The sequence below is a fragment of the Geotrypetes seraphini genome, chromosome 1 (assembly GCF_902459505.1).
Source record: "Geotrypetes seraphini chromosome 1, aGeoSer1.1, whole genome shotgun sequence".
Classification (NCBI taxonomy): Eukaryota; Metazoa; Chordata; class Amphibia; order Gymnophiona; family Dermophiidae; genus Geotrypetes; species Geotrypetes seraphini.
In genome coordinates, this window is record NC_047084.1 from 13,217,166 (window position 1) to 13,235,505 (window position 18,340).

Below are 18,340 nucleotides of genomic sequence, written 5' to 3' on the forward strand. Positions count from 1 at the left end.
TTTGCCGGCCGCGCTACCCGCTACCGCCTCCTTTTGAGCAGGCAGTAGTTTTTCAGCTAGCACAGGGTTAGCACGCCTCTCTATTTTTTTTCTATATTACAATCTATTCAATTTTTCTTAATTTCTTAAAAGTCTATAGGGATGGCTTCCTTATTCGTTTCTTCTTTTCAACATCTTAAATATCAAGTCAATTTATCAAACAAATTTCTTTTCTCTTCCAGTACTGTTCACTTCAGATTATCCAACTTTCTTCTATAAACTAGTCAGTGAATTCACATAAAATTCATTCAGACCTTCAATAATCAGTAGATTTCTTTCTTCATGCATCATTATTATAACGTAACAAACTGAATGAACTTATCATTTCATGGAGGTACCATTGATTTTTAATGAGTCCTATCAAACTCAATACTTGTTAGTGCTACTTGTTTTTAAAGATCATCTCCATGCTTCTTAGTGCCACTTATTTTTTAGAAGCCAATGCTGCCAGCATTTTGCAGCAATTCAGCTGCTGCCTCAGGATATTCTTCTATCAGCTCCTTAATAATAATAATAATTTATTCTTATATGCCGCCAAACTATTAGTTCAAGGCAGTTTACAGCAAGAAAGAACTGCACAAACAGTTAATTACTTACATAAGCATATCAAAATTTCTCAGAAAATACAAAATGGCAATTAAGGGCTCCTTTTACAAAGGTGCGCTAGCGTTTTTAGTGCACGCACTGGATTAGCATGCACGCTAGCTGAAAAACTACCGCATTTTAGTGCGCGCTATTCCACGCATTAAGGCCCTAACGCACCTTTGTAAAAGGAGCCCTAAGTCACATATTTATCAAACGGGTAAGTTTTAAGAATTTTTCTAAATAAATAATAAGACTGAGCTTGGAGAATAAGCATATTCCAACATGAATTCATTGCACTAGCCTGAAATGCAAAAGTTTTTCCTAATAATCTTTTATAACGGCATGCTTTTACCAATGGAAACGTAAACCAGTAAGTTTTTTGTGTATTCTTATTTGAATTAAAAAATTCAAAATGGGAAGAGAGGTAGGTTGGAGTCAATCCAAATAAAACTTTAAAACATACAGCCAAATTTAAACAAAACTCTAGCCTCAAATGGCAACCAGTGGAGCTTTAAATAATAAGGGCTTACATGATCATGTTTTTTAAGACCAAAAATCAGACGAACTGCTGTATTCTGTATTATTCTGAGTCTATTAAAAATTTTTTAATGAGATCCCAGATAAACAATATTATAGTAGTCCAATATGGACAAAATTGATGATTGAACCAGTAACCTAAAAGACATTGAATCAAAATATTTTTTAATAGTACGAAGTTTCCATAGAACTGAAACATATTTTTTAATCAGCAGATCAGTATGGTTGTTAAAAGATAACGAGTGATCTAATGTAACACCTAAAATTTTGATTGTAGTGGCTACTGAGTAGTTTTGACCGTTTAAATGAAGTACATTTTCATTGATTTTTATCATTAGGACTAGCAAAAAAAAAAACTTTGTTTTTTTCCGAATTAAGCTTCAGTTTAAATTTAATGGTTCATATATCTGATATAGATAAATCATTCTCTTCCATATCTGCTACTCATTTTCACTTTCAAAACCTAGCACACAGACCCTGAAAATAGCAACGTATCTTTTACTTAGACCACCCCAGGGAAGCTCCTCTTATCTCCAAGGTTTATGTGTCAGATATTCATTGTTATACTCCAATCTTCATTGTGCTTAACTTTATTATGTCGAACATTTCAAAATATTTTAATAAAAATGCTGCCATTTAAAGTTGGTGTTTAAACCCAACAGTTCAACTGATTTCAAGCGATAAATCCAGCTTTCTTCTTTTTGCACTAAATATTTTTTAATGTCCCCACTTCTCCTCCCTTGGGGCAGCCAATCCAAAATTACAACTCTCAAATCAAAAAAAATTATGATTAAATTGTCGGCAGGATGGACCTATGGTCTGCCTCAGCGGAGGCAACTTCTTATGTAATGATTTACTAAAGGATTCCCTACTATTTGTCTCTTGATGTTACTCTTCTGCTCTGTAAGTCTAATATTCAATGTATGAGATGTTTGCCCAACATAGATCTTATTACAAGGACAACAGTTAACAATATACAATCCCTTCAGTTTTACAGTCCATGTTAAATTTCAAAACATAGATCTTCTGATCAATTGGATTACAGTATTCTTTGGTAATCACCATTACTCTACACATCTGACAAGAACCATAGCTTCTATAACCTCCTATATTGTTGATTTGAATTGAGTGAGCAGCAGGTAAAATTGATGGACATAACATTTCTTTAAAATTCTTATTTCCATGGTTTGCTATCTTTAGGGATTAGGGATTTTCCTTGGAAAAAAAACAACTCAGTTGTTTCCAAAATCTGCCAGTGTTTCCAAAGTATTCTTGGTAAATGGAAACTATTCTGTGCATATGTAAGCACACAAGTCAAGCAATCATTTTTTTCATCAGATTTCACTTCAGGATGTAGTAAGAGATCTCTGTTATTAAAGAGAGCCCACCTATAGGCTTTTCTTACCACCTTTTCAGAATATCCACGTGAGATAAATCTCTATATCAGATCTTCAGATTGCTTCTTAAAATCTTCAAATGAAGAACAGATGCATCGTAACTGTAGAAATTGCAAAAGGGCAAACTAGATTTTAACGGCAAAGGGTGGAAACTAGAAAAATGTAACAAAGAGAGAAGTTTTTAAGTCTATGACTGAATAAAGGGGTAATAATATACCAGAGTGTGTATGAGACACCCATAATTCTGAGGCTTTTCCTCTGTCCTTCTAGGCATACCAACATTATAGCGGTAGGTTTCTGATTATACGTTGTTGTATTTGAGTTCTTACCACTGACCTCATTAATTCTTGATTGCCCTAAAATAATGGTGCAATAATCCCACCTCTATAAATTGCTCATGCCGATCTTACAGCCATCCATGTCCCTCCCCTATGAAAAGCCCCTTGTATTTACATACTAAGCAATTTTCATGCTTAAATTATAGACATAGTGAGTGCTCTTCTAGCATTTAAGCACATAAGTGGATATTAGTATTCTATAAATTTGAGTCCAGTATGGCTCCTAGTGGTAGAGAAGCATACCGGCACCTATTACATTGGATCAGTTGTACCTTAGAGACATTTAAATATCTACATGGCATAAATACACAGGAGGTGAGTCTTTCAATTGAAAGAAAGTTCTGGGGATGAAGGGGCATAGAATTAAAGTAAAAGGGGATAGACTCAGAAGTAACCTGAGAAAATACTTCTACATAGAAATTGTGGTAAAACTCATAGAATGGCCTCCCAGTCAAGGTAATGGAGATGAAAACTGTATCTGAATTCAAGAAAGCTTGGGACAAATACATAGGATCTATAAAAGAGAGTAAATGGCATGGATGGACTGACTGGATATGCTATATGGTCTTTATCTGCCTTCATTTTTCTATGAATCTATGTTAATATCAAAATCTAAAAGTGCCCTAAATATAAGATGCATATATAAATGGGTTAAAATTATTTTATTTGATAACAACAGCAGGAGAGAGTGATTCCAAGGCAAAATACAGATAAAGGCATCAAAGGCCTCCAAGGTTGGAATAACAAAGCAGTTCTTTAATAAAAGACCCATCATGGGCCATGTTTTAACATAAACACATATAAATATAAGCCACTGTTGTGTATTCAATCAAATTGTGTCATACTTTGTCTTCACTAATATTTCACCAAAAGGTAAATGACAGATGCAGTTAATATTGTCATTTGTATGGACCTTCTGACTGCAGCCAGGCACAACGCTACTGGTTGCTTAACTCTTCGTCGGTCCAGCTTTTATTAAATATTCATAATCTATTTATTTTAATTCCTATCATTTTATCTTTTAATTTTTTGATTTACAGTTTTTCAATGTTTTTTTCAATCTAAAACAGAAAAACGCCACTTAGCTTTATAATGATCTGCCCTTCATTCACCTCTCCCGACATGCATGTTTCAAAATGAGTTAAAATAAATAGATTATGAATATTTAATAAAGGCTGGACCAATGAAGAGTTAGGCAACCGGTAGCGATGTGCCCAGTTGCAGTTGACAATATTAACTGCGTCTTTCATTTGCCTTTTGGTGAAATATTAGTGAAGACAAAGTGTGACACAATTTAACATAAACACATACATCAGAGGTCAATAATTGAGATCCACTATGTCAGTAAAACACTATCCAATATACTGAAATCTGATGAATCAACAGTTTGGCTCAGTAGTGTTACTTCTCAAATGCCACCGCAGCAAACTTCTTTGGGGCACTCCAAAAGAAAAGAATTCTTCAAGATATCCCTAATAAATATGAAGAGGGAGATTTGCTTATAATGGAAGTAACAGGCATGTAAATCTGTTTCATGCATATACATTAGGGATATCCTGAAAGCTTGACTGGTTAGTGATCCCCCAGGACAGGTTTGAGAACTGCTGATCTAGATTATACATATGTGCAAGGGCAACCCTGAAAAAGAGATCTAATGAATCCATAAACCAAATTAGCTGCCATGATACCCCATTTACATAGGTTGTTAAGTTAGGAATTGTAACATTCAAATGGAGATATTCTCAGTTCTCCCATTAGTTTAAATGGGGATAGTAAACCTCTCCAACTACCAATTATCACAACAGGAAACCTTTATACTATCAAAGGGTCTCTCATTTTGCCCTGCAGGCAAAATGGATGAAATTCAACTCTACTCGGACCTAGAATAATTCTTTAGGAAACTCTACTTGAAAGTATACCTCTACAAGAAAGAGACTCCCAATAGACTGGAATACAATTTTCAACAAAAGAACACTTATTTTACCCCACATGATGGACAAAACATAAAACTAGACACTTAAATAGAAAATTTTAGACATAGAATAAAATCACAACTTTCCAGCAAGCAAAGAAAATTCTGTACAACCTTTCTCCACCAGAACGAGCTGCTATAAAAAGCTTACAAAATAATCAAAACATTAATAGACCATGAGAATTATACCATACTGTTCATTACTTAATAAAAGGGAGGGATGACCAAAAAGGTAGTAGTCACCCTGAAGTGTTTTAATGATAGTTTAAAAGATTCTTCATTAATTGATTCACAAGGAGGTCAAGTGAATGAATCATGGAGTGTGTTCCATAATGTGGTGCAGGATAGTAACATAGTAAATGTTTGCCCATAAGTTATAACCATTAAAAAATACATGGCACTGGACTGGGTGGTCAACCTTTCCAAAAGCTGGTTGACTCTGTCTCAGCGCTTGGAGTATCTCTGAGTTCTCTTTGACACCAGTTTGGGGAGAGTCTTCCTTCCCGAGGCCTGGGGGTTGAAATTGCAATCGCAGATTCACTCCCTCTTCTTCTGCCCCTCTCGCCTGACCTAGCTAGTGAAGGTTGTTAAAGGGTGCATGCCAACGCAAACTCTGATGGGTGCCTGTTCAATAGGGATTATCCGACAGCTTGAAGAAAAAGTAGTTCCTTTTGTTATGAAATTAATGACAAAATCGCTGGAAGAAGGAGTATATCCAGATGGAAGTAAACAATCCACCATTAACCCACTAATGAAGAAGAGAGGTATAAGTGTTGACCAGATGACTAATTATCATCCAATATCTATGGTTTCATTCTTAGGAAAAGTTTTGGAAAAAATAGTGTTAACCTTTTCCTATTGTAATACATTTTATATTACGCTGGTTCCATTCGTAATTATTTTAGCAAAGTTTTGTATTATTCACCGTTATCATTTACGGCTATTGTAAACATAATGTAAATAAGTCATAAGTCTGTAAATTCAAATATTTTGTGTTTCTGGCTCTTTATTAGTATGGGACATACGATGGCAACGACATTTTTGAAATGTCCCGTTATCCGGGACACACGATAGGAAAAGGTTAAGCCAGTTAGTCGAATTTGTTGATCAGAATGAGTGCTTAAATCATCATTAGTTCGGGCATTGATGAACATGTAATATACTGCATTGACGTTTCTGGTGATTTTGACTCCGTTGATTTAAATTTGTTATTGAGGAAACTGGAAAATTTAGGAATGAGAGGTACTATTTTACAATCGTACTATTTTACAATCGTACCTATTTGACTATACTTTTAGAGTGTATGATGATTGTACGGCATCAGAGGTGGCTCCAGTTGGGAGAGGTGTACCTCAGGAATCTGCGTTATCTGCCCTACTGCTCAATATATACGTGATGTTGTTAAGAGAAGTGTTTGAACAATTGCAAGTCTCATATTGACAATATGCCTACGATGTTTTATTTTTCTTTCCTGTACACAAGTGGGGGACAGATCTATAACACTCTATCAATGGTTATATATTGTGGGGTGGTAGGCGATGACCATAGCCCGCCTATACCATAGCCAAACACCAAGCCAAGCGGAACCTTGGAGTGGCTGAATTAGGATTGCCTGCTCAATAAGAAGTTCTGGATCCAAGTTGGATACAAAAAAAAAGGTTATTTTGTTAGACTCACACCTGAGCCAACAGAAAGGAAAAAGAAAACTCAGTAAATCAATTCTTCAACTTGTCTGTTTTAATCACAGTTTCCTGGCCAGTCACATAAACACATGATTCAAAACCACCTTATATTCTTCAGGCTTCTTGCCCACTTTAACTTCTATTTCTCAGAAAACTCTGACTTTTGCGCTTTAGACCAGAAGGCTTGTAAGCAGTCCTTATTACAGTCCATGTGCATTAGCCTTCTGAATTACACAAGGTGTCTCCTTGCTCTGCTGCACTGTTATTGAGCATTCAATAGGAGAGAAATAGGTTCCCATCCCTCACTTCTCATTGTACTGCATATATGCTACTTTCAGGAAATGGATTAATTTCCATTTAGTCCTTCTCACAGGTTTGACACTTGGATTCAGGAACCAAAATACATTTATACTTTATATTGAATGAGTGTTTTATGTCTTTTAAATCCATAGAAACATGATGGCAGATAAAGGCCAAATGGCCCTTCTAGTCTACCATCCATAGTAACCATTATCCGAGAGATCCCACGAGATAAATAAGTCTGCTATACAGGAGAGCTCTGTTTTTTGACTGTCTTAGGCCTAGATTCACTAAACTCACCGTTGTTGGGCGATCTGTGGCCGAGTCTTGCCAGGCAACCAATTCACTACAGAGTCCTTATGCAATTAGATGATCAGAAGCACGCCCCACAGTGACCCCACAGATTGCTGCAGAGCGATCCAGACGCATGCACAGACCATCCTCTTTGCCTGTAGAGGTGATCCGCGTATACGCTTAAAACATACACATGACTTCCTGTTCTAACAGCTAGGATTGCTATTGGGTTTATTGAAGCAATGGCGCAGCTCCTTGCAAAAAGGAGGTCAACAACAATGGCGATATTCTTCCATTTTATGAAGAATGGCTTCCTGATGAAAGAAAGCCCCCCTGAAATGGGTCTGGCTGCCATTGTGTGCCAAAGCAATGTGGCGGGCAGAAGCAGGTCCGAAATACCACAGGCACTAGCATGTATTGTTTGCAACATCACTGAAAAATTGTTATTCTTTCTTTAGTGACAGGGGAAGTATTCTTATCTTAGAAAGGTGTTTCAGGATTTTCCTGGGGCTGAAACTTTTCCCCATCACAATGTCCAAGATAGAAAAATGGATGAGTGGTCATGGTCTCTGTTTAAATTTAGGAAAAACAGAGGTGATGTTTGTAGGGAGAAGTGGGGAAGAGACGTGGCCTGCTTCCTAACGTGTTACCAAGGAAATGACAGTTTTAGGGGTTTTTCTGGACCCAGATTTAACCATGAAATTACGGATTATCAAGATTGTAAAGGCAGGTTTTGGTCAATCTCATATGCTTCATCACCTTAAGCATTGATTTCGACCTATGATTTTAGAACGGTTGTACAAGGGATGGTTTTGTCGAGGTTGGACTATTTCAACGTCCTCTACTTTGGAATTTCCAAGACAAGAAGAGTGTTACAATTGATACAAAATGCTGCAGCCAGGCTAATTTTTGGTGTCGATAGGATTACACATTTAACACCAATTTGAAGAAATTACACTGGTTACCAGTTTTATTTAGAGTACAACACAAGATTATTTCTGTGATCCATCAAACTATTTATCATCAAATACCATAGTATTTTCAACAAGTCATATGAATTATAAACCAAGCAGATCTTTATGATCTGAAAATAAAAGCCTATTAACTTTTAAGGAAGCAAGGTTACTATGCAGATACCAGAGCAATGGGGAGGTAAGGTGGACCAGTTGGTGAGAGGTACGGGCCAGCTGGTTGAGGTCATTTGGTGGCAGGAGGGAGTTGGCATCCCTCCTGCCATATTCGCGTGGGCAGCATCGGGTGGAGCAGCTGGGGTGTCGGGGGTGCTTTGTCAGGTAGAGGAGGCTTTTTTTCATTTTTTTTTAATAGGCCTGATGTTTTGCGGCTCATTAAAAAAAAAAAAAGCCGGCAGAAGTCCTGACAGTAGTGACAGGAGGCTGCTTCTCCTGTCACTACTGTCAGGGCTCTCCCCCGCCTCAATTCAATCCGTGCAGTCGGTTGGGGATGTGCCTCCAATCACCTCCATTTGCATGAAGATGGTTGGTGAATCGGTCAGCTTGCCTCCAGTTGCTCATGATCGGACACGGATCGGGAGGTTAGTGAATCTAGGCCTTTGATGTTTTACTCTTATATACTGATAGCTGCCTACATTTGCTTATCTCTGATGTGAAGGATTACCTTAGAAAGCTAATCTAATCATGCTCTAGTTAGTCCAATTAAAAAGATATCATTTGGATTATTTTTTCTACATATTACCCATTTTGATTTTTAAACAGAATAACAGTACATGTGTACACTGAGTTTCATATTCTCAGAACATCTCTACAATAATATTCTATCACAAGTGCATTTGATTTCTTTCTACTTTTTGATTTTTAGGACTTTGCTTCATATAAACTTTTTAGCACCTTTGCTTATGGTCCTTCTGTGGGTGAAACCAATAACCAAGGACTACATTATGCATCCGCCTCTGGGGAAAGAGAGTGTTCCTTTGTAAGCAATCTTTTTTTCACTGTCTGTATTTCAAGGTTATAGATGTGCATGTTCCAATTTTTGTTAATCTATTATGTCCGGAATCATAGCTCATACATAAAAGAAGTACTGAGATGTTAAGAGAGAAGGTTTCTTCTCCCCATAGTGCTAACTAACTTTGATAATCTGAGCCAACATATGTCGCTGTAAAAAGATCAAGATATATTTACTATGATTTGTCAAAGTGCAGTAATGAGGCCTAATTTACAGGTATCTAAAATATGCAAACTGACTTGGTTCCTATACAGATTAATGTTTTTTTCAGACTTAGGCACACTCATTTAGACCAAGAAAACCCTGGAGTAAATGGGAGTTCATCTAAGGTTTCAACGTCAACCAGCACCTAAGACCGTTTAGGCACCAGTCGGCACGATTCTAAAAATTGCATCTAGTGGATGATTGACAATTGTGCTCAACAGCGCCTAGAATGCACATTAAGCTACTATTCTATAAAGGCCATTCTGCGTGGATTGACTTATATAGAATATTACAGTGTATTGCAAACTGTGTGCCTCCTGAGATTTCAGGTGTGGTGCAAGACTCTGTGGAGGAGGAGAGGCGCCGGCTGATTGCCTACAAGACGTGCCTCTCGTGACAACGCAATCAACTGGCGCCAGCGCCTCTCCTCTGTGCACATCTTCCCTACCAGCACCCCCCACTGGCGGCTCATGGTCTGTCTGGAGGGCCTTCGCGCATGCGTGGATGCTGAGATGTTATGCATGCGTGTGACATCAAAACTCCGTCTGCGCACTTCCGGATGCCTTGAGCTGTGGCCACTACGTTTAGTGTGCCGCGGCTCCACAAAGTTTACGGGACACTGGAATATTAGCTTAGCACAAATCATCATGGCACCTAACATTGGGTGACTTATACACAAGACTCTAGAATGTATCTTGACAAAAAAATTTTGGGAAATGAGCTAATGTGCCCTAATTCTTTGGGGAATATACAATATATTTTTGTTCTTCATGCACAGAATGACAGAATCAACATTTGATACAGTACGTCTATGGATTATCATTCTGCTGTGTGCGTTGAGATTAGCCATGATGCGCCATCATTTACAAGCATATCTAAATCTAGCTCAGAAATGTGTTGATCAAATGAAAAAGGAAGCAGGCAGAATAAGTACAGTGGATCTTCAGAAAATGGTGAGTGAAATGTAATAATTAAGGGTTCCCTAGCCATGTGTTATATATTTAAGCTAAAATGAAAAAAATTGTATTTATGTTGAAAGCTTCGGCAAATCAGCAGAAGCTTAAAATATAGTCAGAAGAAGTAAATGGTTAGCAAGTAGATTGGACAAGACTTCGGAGCTTTCACATTTCCAGTGCTGATTGGAATCCTTCTGAGGTTAATAGTGACCACAATTCATTACCTTACAGCATCAATTTGAGCCTGTAAAAATGAGTTCAAGGTCTCGGTTAACAAGTATCCGCTTTACTAAACCCCTTGCTGACTTTCATTAAGTGTATCTCCTGGCAGCTCTGAGCTCTTCTTAAGTGGACTAATAAGCAATTGTTTAAAAAGCATAAAAATTGAGTTACTTGTCTTTAGAGGAAAAATAGATTCACTGTTGCGCAAATAAATTACTTGACTGTGCCTGTCCAGTAAGTTGTGTTTAGGTCAGTCCATGTCAACTGTACAAGTGGTCGGTCCCCACCTTACCATCTTAAATTTTAATTAAACTTGTCATTTAGGTACCCTAACTTATGGCACTAAGCCATACAAAGTTTCAACCCCTAAATCCTGAAATTCATTTAGTAAGAAGCCTTAAAATTTTTGTGTGTGTCGTATGAAATAAATGGGCAACTTCAAGGGCCTCCTGTACACAGAGTATTGCTAATATCAGCCAGAAATTTAGTCTACTGGTGCAACTTTTAGTACTTAATAAGCTTTTAGAGTTTTCTGATGCCTCAATGCCAAAGTTGCCAAAAACTCAATTCGCTAATTTTTGGCTTCATCTTTGGGGTGCCATAGATTTGTAACAAATTTAAATGATTTCTTCTTGCTTGGTACACCTGCTCAACTACTGATTGCTATCCATCTGTGAAAATTTCAAGACCTGCTTCCGTTTATTTGCAAAGATATTGCAAGTCAAACAGAGTAGCAAAAATATTAATAACAAATTTTACCCATTTTTTTGAAGCCTTGTATTTCAGTTTTGATGCCCATGGAAAGATGGCATTCAGCTTTCCTCACCAATCTCCGTTGACAGTACTACGATCAATGAGGTTACTTCTATTAAAATCCTGGGCTTAATCTTCGACAACAAATTAAACTTTCACAAACAAATTGGGGCAGTGGTCAGAAATTGTTTTTTTAAATTTCAAATGATCAGCTCTATAGCCAATCTTGTTGAGCCTTCTTCCTTAAATATAATAATCCACTCACTGGTGCTCTCCAAAATTGACTACTCAACTCCCTTTATAATAGAATACTGCAAAAAGAGATTAGACATCTACAACTGATTCAGAATGCAGCTATTACGATCATCACAAACTCAAAAAAAAACGATCATGTCACCCCTTTACTTAAAAAAGCCCACTGGCTCCCCATGTCTCACAGAATCTCTTATAAAATTTTACAAAGATCATGATGCAATCCATTCTTTAAACCTAATCATCTGGTTAGAAAGAGTCTGAAACGTATCATAAGAACATAATAAGAATTGCCGCTGCTGGGTCAGACCAGTGGTCCATCGATCAGTGATAGTGTTGCAGAGCAATTAAAGACTCTGACAAAAAAATCAGTTCACACCTGGTCGAAACTTGTTGAAAAGAGATAAACACCAGAATGACTGCTCAAGCTTCATTATCTGATCCATCATCTGATGAAGAACCAATTGCAAAAATTGAAAAAGTTAATACTATCTTGGTGGCACTTGGGGAGTCTCTTTTAAAGTTTGGTGGCACTTGGGGAGTCTCCTTTACCTCTGGAGTTGCGTTTACTCACTTTCTTCAGCTTTATGTGAAATGTAAAATTGCTCAAGCACAAACCTCACTAAGTCATCATATTGCCTCTGTGGGTGGTTTTGAACCTGATGGAAGTTTTACAAAGACCTTGCAGTAACTGATGACTGCAGTGTCAAACCTTTTCAGATTATGCTGAACTTTTACTTTGCTTAAACGTGACTTTAAGTCGTGCAGAAAAATTACAAATCCTTACACTAGCTCCAAAGAGCTGGTTTATTGAAAAAAACGTCTTCTGAATTCAGCATTTCAACAAGAATGGTTAGACAAGCAAGGCAGCTTAAAATAGAAAGTGGCATACTAGCAATGCCAAGTAAAAAGAAAGGCAAATCATTTTCAGATGATGTGACAAAAAAGCTGTCCTACTTTTATGAAGATGATGAGTACAGTAGGCCAGTGTTTTTCAATCTTTTTTGGGCAAAGGCACACTTGTTTCATGAAAAAAATCACGAGGCACACCACCATTAGAAAATGTTAAAAAATTTAACTCTGTGCCTATATTGACTATATATAAAGTAATTCTCTTGAATAGGAATCAAATAAACACAAAGAAAGTATTTTATAATTACTTTATTATGAAATATTAAGTAAACAGAATAGTGAAAAATTATAAAATACTTTATTCAGTGCGAAACCTGGGCCTGTTTGGCTGAACACAAAGCTGATATTCTGGCTGGAATCGAAGAAAGACACACACGTAGCTCTTCGTCAACAGCTCTCAGTCTCTCTCTGTATTTGGTTTTTATAGCATACAAAAATAGACAAATATACCCTCCATCCTTTTTATTAAACCACAATAGCAGTTTTTAGCGCAGGGAGCTGCGTTGAATGCTCAGCGCTGCTCTTGACGCTCATAGGCTCCCTGCGCTAAAAACCACTATTGCGGTTTAGTAAAAGGTGACCATATTGTAAAATATAGACAGCAGATATAAATTCAGAACTGTGCATAGTAAGTGAAGGGAAGTTTTCATCTCTGGGAATTTACCCAGTTAACTATTAAGTTATTTGGGCAAATTCCTTTGAAAACTGTGCCTCCACTTTGCTAAATTTAAAATAAAATCATTTTTCCTACCTTGTCTGGTGATTTCTGGTTGCACTTTCTTCTTCTGACTGTGCATCCAATCTTTCTTCCCTTCTATCATCCTGTATGCTTTCTCTCCTCCACACCTCATTCCCTCCCCCAACTTTTTCTTCCTCTCTCCCTGACCTTTCTTTCTTTTTTTCTGTTTCTCTTCTTTCCTTCTGTTTCCCTGCCTGCCCCCTTTCTTTCTTTCTCCCTGCCGTTCCCCAAGCCACTGCCACTGCCGCTGCCATCGGGGAACAGGACCCACCAATGGATAACAGGCCCCAAAGCCGACGCATGCTCTCCCTAACGTCAATTCTGCAATCGGAGAGGAAGTTATCCCAGGACAAGCAGGCAGGTATTCTCACTAGTGGGTGATGTCATCCGACAGAGCCCCGATACGGACATCTTGCAAGCATGTCTTGCTTGAAGAAACTCAGAAGTTTCGAGATGCCCGCACCGCGCATGCGCCAGTGCCTTCCCGCCCGATGTACCGGGCGTGTCTCCTCAGTTCTTTTCTTTCCGCGGAGCTGAGAAGTTATCTTCAATCTGTGCTGACTGAATTTCAGTTTTTCTTTGCCTTCTATTACCCGCGTTTTGATTTATTTCTTTGAATTTCTTTCAATTTACTTTCTTTTAAAAAAAAAAAAAAAGTTTAAAAATTATTTCTTCCGGCGGTTCGGCCGGCCCGGCCTCGTGGTTGCGGCCTACCGCTTTCGACCTTGCAGCGTCGATTTTCCGGCCTATGTCACGGCCAATCACCGGTTTTAAAAAGTGCAGCAAGTGCCAATGTGCGATTTCGTTGACGGACCCGCATCGACGCTGCCTGCAGTGTCTTGGTCCGGACCACGTTCCGAAATCGTGCAGGCCTTGTTCCACGCTCACTGCGCGTTCGTTTAAGAGGCGTTGCTTGCTTTGGGAGTCGATGTTCAAGATGGAGACTGCCAAGGATTTGTCTGCTTCTACATCTGCTGAGGTTTCGCCGGTCCGCTCGAAACCTGCATCGACGACTCCCGCATCCAGCATCGTGAAGCCAGCATCGTTTACACCGACTACAGCTTCAAGTTCAGCTGCGGCGCCTGCCTCCGTCTCCTCGGTTCAGGTACTGCCTTCCACAGTCCCTCCCGTGGTCATCAAGGTGCCCAAAGCTACCAAGCAGAAGCACTTGGCCGCGAAGGAGCGCGAAGACCGTGCAGGAGGACCCCCTTTCGGTGCGGATCCCTCCATATCGGCTTCGCTTCGATCCCTGCTAGAAGCTCAGTTTGTCGAGCTTATGCACACTATGGGGCCCCGGCTTATCGCCAACATTCATGGTGAGGTCCGGGCACCGGGTTCAGGGGGCGGTCCGCCCCCTCCCCCTCCCCCTCGCCGTTCGATCTCGCTGCTCGACGAGGGGGATCGGCGGAGGGCAGCGGAAGCTTCCAGAAGGGCTTCCCTTCCTGATATGCCACCTTTAGAGCCCATCACACCTCCCCGACAACAGGGCGCTGGGACGGTCCCTGAGAATCGGAGTCCTGGGCATACTGCATCGCAGGAAGAGTTCTTCCGCACTCCATACCAGACTTGGGTGGCGCTGCGTGAGTCTGCGTCTTTACCACCTCTGCGATCCACCGCATCGAGCCCCATTCATTCCTTAGAGGCTTCGGGGGATCGTGCGGTGCACGGAAGATCTCGCTCCCCATCCCGTCACCGGGAGGGGCATCGATCTCGACACTCATCTCGACACTCCTCACGTCATTCGGAAGTGTCTCCTCAGAAAAAGATGCAGCGTTTGGGATACTCATCGTCGGATGTTTCCCAACCGGAGGGACCAGAGTATGAGGAACCATCTACCTCCTATTCTCCATGCCGGTCTCAGCTCTCCCTGGACCCGGAGGCTTCCACTTCATCTAGTCCTTCTCGGCGGCCGGCCTTGGCAGACCAATTGTCTTTCTCATCTTTTCTCCGACAAATGGCGGATGACTTGGATGTAACTTTGGATACTGGGTCTAAATATTCTAAAGAGTATTTGGATACGATGCATTTGCCTCACCCTCCGGCAGAGACTCTGCGACTTCCCTTGCATAAATTACTGGACCAGACTTTCATGCGCTGTTTTGAGACACCGTATTCCATCCCTGCGGTTCCCAGTAAGCTGGATGCTCGATACCGCATCGTTCATCACAAGGGGTTTGAGGGGGCTCAACTCTCTCATCAGTCTCTTCTGGTCGAGTCTTCTCTCAAGCGTTCTCACCCTTCCCAGGTCTACGCTTCTGTGCCTTCGGGCAGGGAGGGGAGAACGATGGACAAGTTTGGTAGACGAGTTTACCAAAACTCCATGATGGCGACTCGAGTGCTCAATTACAATTTTTTCTTCTCTTCCTATTTGGATTTCTTCTTGCCGGTCCTCCGCAAGTTCATCCCTTTCATTGATGCTGAGGCTCGTTTCCAGTTTGAGGAGGTGGTGGCAACCCTGTCCCAGTTGCAGCTGCAGCTGATGCAATCCTCCTACGATGCCTTCGAGCTCTCGGCACGTGCTGCGGCCTGCTAAGTCGCCATGCGTCGCCTGGCCTGGCTTCGCACTATTGATATGGATCCGAACCTCCAAGACAGATTGGCTAATGTGCCTTGTGCGGGAGCGGATCTGTTCGATGAGTCTATCGAGACTGTTACTAAAAAGCTTTCGGACCACGAGAAGTCTTTTCAGTCTATTCTGCGTCCCAAGCCCAAGCCTCAGCAGTCTCGTCCCTCTAGACCGCCTCAAATCTACCAGAGGCGTTATCAACCAAGACAGGCTCCCCTAGCGAGACAGCCTGCGAAGAGGCAGCCCCCACAGAAGGCCCAGCAGAAGCCTCAGATGCCGGCTGCACCTAAGGCTACTCAGCCTTTTTGACTCTCTTCCAGGGAGCATAACCGACGTTCTGTCTTCCCCTGTTTTTCCCATCGGGGGTCGACTCCACCATTTTTATCATCGATGGGAGTCGATCACCTCGGACCTTTGGGTCCTTACCATCGTAAGAGAGGGATACTCTCTTCATTTCCAACGGGTCCCCCCGGACCACCCGCCAAGAGAGTATCCTTCCAACTCGACGCAGACCGCTCTTCTTCTACAGGAGGCGCAGGCTCTGCTTCGGCTTCGAGCCGTCGAGCCGGTGCCAGTAGATCAGCAAAACCAGGGGTTCTACTCCCGGTACTTCTTGGTTCCGAAGAAGACGGGCGATCTGCGTCCCATTTTGGACCTTCGAGTCCTCAACAAGTTTTTGGTCAAGGAGCGGTTCCGCATGCTGACCCTTGCTTCTCTTTACCCCCTACTCGAGCAGAACGATTGGTTATGCTCTCTGGATCTCAAGGAGGCCTACACTCACATCCCGATACATCCGGCCTCCCGCAAGTTTCTCAGATTTCGGGTGGGACATCTACATCTGCAGTATCGAGTGCTTCCATTCGGCCTTTCCTCGTCTCCCAGAGTCTTCACGAAGTGTCTGGTGGTGGTGGCCGCGGCACTCCGGAACATGGGTCTCCAGGTGTTTCCATACCTCGACGACTGGCTCATCAAGGCACCTTCGGCTCCAGAGGTCATTTCGGCGACCTTGACTACAATTTCTTTACTGCAGAGTCTGGGCTTCGAGATCAACTTCCCCAAATCACATCTTCAGCCCACCCAGTGTCTCCCCTTTATCGGGGATGTTCTGGATACCATTCAACTTCGAGCATTCCTTCCTCCTCAACGCATGGATGCTCTCCTTCTACTCTGCCAGTCGGTGTCTTCTCGCCAGTCCATCTCGGCGAGACACATGATGGTCCTCTTGGGACACATGGCATCTACAGTTCATGTGACGCCTTTTGCCAGACTACATCTCAGGATTCCTCAATGGACCCTGGCATCTCAGTGGACTCAGGTGTTCGACCCGTTGTCCCGTCACATTATCGTCACTCCTGCTCTACGGCAGTCTCTTCTCTGGTGGATGACCTCTTCGAATCTATCCAGAGGTTTGCTGTTTCACTCTCCTCCCCACCAGAAGGTTCTCACGACCGATTCATCGAACTATGCATGGGGGGCCCATCTGGATGGTCTTCGCACTCAGGGGTTCTGGACCAGTGCGGAACGACTCCATCAAATCAATCTTCTGGAGCTCAGAGCCATCTTCAATGCTCTCCAAGCCTTTCAGCATCTGCTTCACGACATGGTGGTCCTTATTCGCACAGACAATCAGGTCGCCATGTATTATGTCAACAAACAAGGGGGCACGGGCTCGGCCCCTCTTTGTCAGGAAGCTCTTCGAGTCTGGGATTGGGCGGTTCGCCACAACACCTTCCTCAGAGCTGTCTACATTCAGGGGAAAGACAACGTCTTGGCAGACAAATTGAGTCGTCTTCTCCAGCCTCACGAATGGACGCTCCATTCCAAACCCCTTCATCAGATCTTCGCTCAGTGGGGAACGCCTCAGATAGACCTCTTTGCAGCCCCCCACAACTTCAAACTGCCTCAGTTTTGCTCCAGGATCTACACTCCTCTCCGCCTCGAGGCAGATGCCTTTCTACTGGAGTGGGGGAATCGCTTCCTATATGCGTTTCCTCCCTTTCCTCTCATTCAGAAGACTCTGGTCAAGTTGAGATCAGACCATGCCACCATGATTCTGATTGCTCCCCGGTGGCCCAGACAACCTTGGTACTCCCTTCTACTTCAACTCAGCAGCAGGGAGCAAGTACTTCTTCCAGTGTTTCCTTCACTACTTACTCAACATCAAGGTTCACTACTTACTCAACATCAAGGTTCACTACTTCATCCCAACCTGCAGTCTCTTCACCTGACAGCTTGGTTCCTTTCAACATAACTCCTCACCAGTTCTCTCAAGCAGTGAGGGAGGTCTTGGAGGCTTCCAGGAAGCCTGCTACTCGACAATGCTATTCCCAAAAATGGACTAGATTCTCTTCCTGGTGTTTTTCCAATGCTACGGAACCTCAGAAAGCTTCCCTATCTTCTGTATTGGACTATCTTCTACACCTGTCCCAGTCTGGTCTCAAGTCTACCTCTATACGAGTTCACCTGAGTGCTATTGCGGCTTTCCATCAGCCTCTACAGGGGAAACCTTTGTCTGCTCATCCTGTGGTTTCCAAATTTATGAAAGGACTTTTTCATGTCAACCCTCCTATCAAACCTCCTCCTGTGGTTTGGGATCTCAATGTTGTCCT

At 41.6% G+C, this 18,340-nt stretch overlaps 1 protein-coding gene across 1 annotated transcript in view; it reads left to right on the forward strand.

Moving 5' to 3' along the window:
- The window catches only part of TMEM161B (transmembrane protein 161B), a 189,556-nt gene that overhangs the window by 142,904 nt on the left and 28,312 nt on the right, over window positions 1-18,340 (forward strand). The window contains exons 9-10 of the mRNA XM_033921743.1: window positions 8,981-9,094; window positions 10,110-10,284. Coding sequence (XP_033777634.1) covers window positions 8,981-9,094; window positions 10,110-10,284 — 289 coding nt within the window. The remainder of the gene's footprint in view (window positions 1-8,980; window positions 9,095-10,109; window positions 10,285-18,340) is intronic.